At 27.7% G+C, this 4,019-nt stretch overlaps 1 protein-coding gene across 1 annotated transcript; it reads left to right on the top strand.

Annotated features, from left to right (window-relative positions):
- Positions 1-2,883: 2,883 nt before the first annotated feature.
- Positions 2,884-3,373, top strand: LOAG_13270 (norepinephrine transporter; the record flags this gene model as incomplete). The annotated part of the gene is made up of 2 exons (XM_003148779.1): positions 2,884-3,061; positions 3,239-3,373. Coding segments are annotated over 2 exons (312 nt in total), but the record flags the coding sequence as incomplete, so codon positions are not given.
- Positions 3,374-4,019: the final 646 nt, after the last annotated feature.

The raw sequence follows: 4,019 nt of genomic DNA, 5'->3' as shown, positions 1-4,019 counted from the left end.
AATTCATCTTTGCACACATTTGGCTACGCGTCGCACAACCAGTACTTCGGGAGTTGAAGTAATAAATTAGCCTGCAAAATCCTGTATCATTCGACAAAGATCAAATGAACCTTACTTTTGCTAACCAGCTATTACTTCTGCAATACAAGTTTTTGCATTGAAGATATTTTCAAAACCGGTAAAATGCAAAAAAGGATTTCCGAAAGTTCGTCGAATTACGAAATGCGCTGGTTTCCATGCCAAGTCGTTAACAAAGATGTGTCAATTGTCACAGTTCCTGTCTTTTTACTGATATATTTGAGCCTATTCAAGATGACAATTTACGAAAAGCGTAATTACTTTTCTGTCAGCGTTTTGCATGGCGGCAATTGTGAGACGAGATTTACTTTTTTCTCCTGAGAAAAAAATAGTAAGAAAAAATCTAACACTTCTTATCCGTAAATATTTGCAATATTTAAACAAACATTAGTCATAGATAAGCTTCAGAAAACTACTAGCCGAGCTTATCATTTGCAAGTCTAATTATTGTTATCTAATCATTCTTGGCTTTTTTCCAGTTATCTGTAAGTTTCAAATATGTCCTTGTTAATTAGTTGTAGAAGTGTTTTAGAGATATTTTTATGAGTGAAATTATTTTTATATATTCTAAAAAGAAAGGAAACAAATGAAGTGTGAAAGATTTGTTTGAAAAATGGAAAGAAGAAAAAAAGAAAGAGAAGAAAGTAAGTGGAAAGTATAAAAACGATTTGTGAAAAAATTACAATTATTTAAATAAAAAGACAGGAAAAACAATATACGAATTGAGCATTCTGATTTTTTTTTTTTTTTGTTTTAAAGAGAGTTGTGGGAAGAAAAAGGAAAAAAAAGCCTAAAAAAATTGATGAATGAATGAAATTACTGTAAATAAAGATAAAATTGTTGTTGAAAATATTTGCTGAAATTACGGATGGATGTAATTTATTTCAGATTTCTCATTATCAACTAAAAAAGAAAAAACAATTTTTTTTTCTGGTAAGATTGCCCTAAAAACATGTATAATAGCCTTCCGGTTATTAAAGTTTTAAGGTTTTTTTTTTTTTGTTTCTTGCAAGCGGGTTTTTTCAAGTTTACATATACGTTTGCCACAACTATTTTATTCACTGACACTTCGCTCTATCACAAAACATTTTCATATTATTGTTAAATATGGGTGAAGAACTAGTCCGCAATATTAAAAGTAAGTTCAAATTTAGAATAAAATTTTTTGAACATTTTTAAATGAAATAAATCAAATCGGTAATTTTTCGTTTGTTTTCTTCTTTAAGGTAATTATGATTAATCGAAGAAATAATTTATAAATTATATATATTTTTATAAGTGCTAATTTTATTCTAATTGCAAGAATAGAATTACAACGACTTAAAATTAATTATGAATAATTGCAAATGTATTTGTGAAAATCGTTCTAATTAATTAACTAATGTGAAGTCCTTCTATCATATCAATATCAATGGAATGAGTAAATTTTGCAGATAGAGATGTGTTACTGCTTGTATCTCATGAAATTATTTGTTATCTTCTCCTAGACTTATTGCTTAATTAAAACAATGCTTTTAAGAACTTTTTTTCCTGAGAAATAGGACAAGTATACGGTTGAAATTAAAAGGCTGAAATTAAATTCTCATTTCATTTCCCCAGAATGTATATAATTTTTTTTTAAGAAAATTTGAACAATAATACTGCAGAAAGCTTATTGATAACATTATCCTTTGTCGGGAGTGATGACAAAAGAATGTAAAATGCAACCGAACTTTAACCTTCCTGTTTGAGATAGTCTTGGTAGTTTGCTTAATTAAATTATATTATTTGGTATGCTTTTGCAAAAAAGGAAAAATAAAAATGTTGCATAAAATAACAAATTATAATATATTAATGTACTCTGCTTTTGAGGCCTTCAAAAAAAATCCAAAAAATGGCATCAAGTTAAGCAATGAAAGTCTGAACTTCTATTATTAGTCTAATTATTCTTAACATGAGCAAATTTTAAGAGAAGGTTACATAAACAACAGTAATTCCGGAACTTCAAAGACCATTAAATATTTATTCCAAGTGAAAAGTAAGAGAATTGATTTCAGTGAGAAGGAAAAGCAGTGACCTATCAATTTCTCATAACAAATTAAAAATAAATTAATGAAATTTCAAAAAAAGTTTTGCAAATTGTTAAAAGTAAACTTAGAACATAACTGCTTTAAGATTATCGCATAATGATGAACTTCTTTATGCTTATCGCATTGAAACTTTTAAAAACTTAATAAGTTTGATTTTAATGACAATATTTAATCTCATATATGTTAAAGTTTTCTCTTTTTCCCTTTTTTCTTTTTTTTTTTCAATTTATCAAAACTTCACCTGTACTTATAATTACGGCATAAAGAATATTTTTTCCATTCACCGTAATCTTTTATACTTTTTTTCTTCTTTACAAAATCAATTTCATTAAAATATTCAATAATCAGTATGCCAAGTACACGGTATATTTAAATACTTATTTTGCATTGTATACATAGATGTTTGATATTATTGAATCCATATTTAGTATTTAAATAATAAATGCTTATATATAGTGTATTTGATCGAATATATAATATTTCGTTTGCTTTTTTTTTTTCTGTATTTCTAGATTGGTGCTATTTAGAATAGTTGAATGAATTTGAGTTATAGTTTTCCTCCTTAGTTAAGGATTGAAATGAAGAAATTTAATAAAAATAAAGCACAAAATCGATGATTATCATATGGAATATTTAAGTAAATATTCGGTTTCAAAAGAAAAAATAGTAATATTTCTTAGGAAAAGAGGAACGATTGATATTGGATGACATAAATGTTGATACAAAGTTTCAAGAAATGACAAAACTAAAAAAAGCTGAAGATAAACAATTAATACGGAAGGACTGGGTGGAAAATGATGAGCCTAGAGAGACTTGGACCCGAAAAGCTGATTTTTTGTTATCTGTAATTGGCTTTGCCGTCGATTTGGCCAATGTTTGGCGCTTTCCGTATTTATGCTTCAAAAATGGTGGAGGTTTGTTTTTAAGATTAAAGCTTGCGTAATACAGAAATCAGTATCACAGGCAACTATCTCTAGACTTAAAGCTTAAAGATTCATTCTTGAATTACGCATCTGATAAATTGTTGAAAAAAAATGAATATTTGGATAAAATAATTAATTACAAAAGCTCATTGAATCAGACTATTTCAGGAGCCTTCTTAATACCGTATACATTAATGGTACTTTTTGCTGGTGTGCCATTGTTTTATATGGAGTTATCGCTTGGCCAATATTACAGAAAAGGAGCAGTTACCACCTGGGGCTGGATTTGTCCTCTTTTCAAGGGTTAGAAATTTTCAAATTTTTGGAATTTTTTGTTGAAATTCCAATGTTGAAGAAATAGTCAACCAAAAGATAAAGATTTGTTGGACAAAGATTAGAAAGTTGTTTCGTCTTTCTTCTGGTTCAGTGGCAATTTTTAAATAAGTCGATGAAACATTTAGTTAATAAATGGTAAAATAATGGAAGTAATAAATGGTAAGATAATGGAAGGAATAAATGGTAAGATAAATGGTAAAATAAATGGTAAGAATAATAAATGGTAAGATGAAGAAAGCAGTGATAAGGCATAAGAAATGATAAATGGTAAGGTGAAAATATGTTCAATAATAAGTGAAAATCACAAATGACTAGATAAAGTCTTCAAAAATAAGGGATAAGAAAAGATGATAAATAATTGGATAAGCGATAATTGTTTGTGATAAAAGATGAAATTCAATTTATGAATTTCAGGAATAGGATACTGTGTAATAATGATAGCATTTTATACGGATTTTTTTTATTAACGTAATTATTGCCTGGTCATTGCATTTCTTTCTGAAATCATTCACGACCCATTTACCATGGGCATCATGTGATCATGAATACAACAGTATCGTATGCTATGAGCCAAGGTTAATTCAATCATTTCTATATTATATTAAGAGCATTA

This window comes from Loa loa, assembly GCF_000183805.2.
Source record: "Loa loa unplaced genomic scaffold supercont3.96, whole genome shotgun sequence".
In the NCBI taxonomy this organism is placed as follows: domain Eukaryota; kingdom Metazoa; phylum Nematoda; class Chromadorea; order Rhabditida; family Onchocercidae; genus Loa; species Loa loa.
Note: the sequence above shows the minus strand (reverse complement) of the source record. Positions and strands in the feature narration are given on the sequence as shown.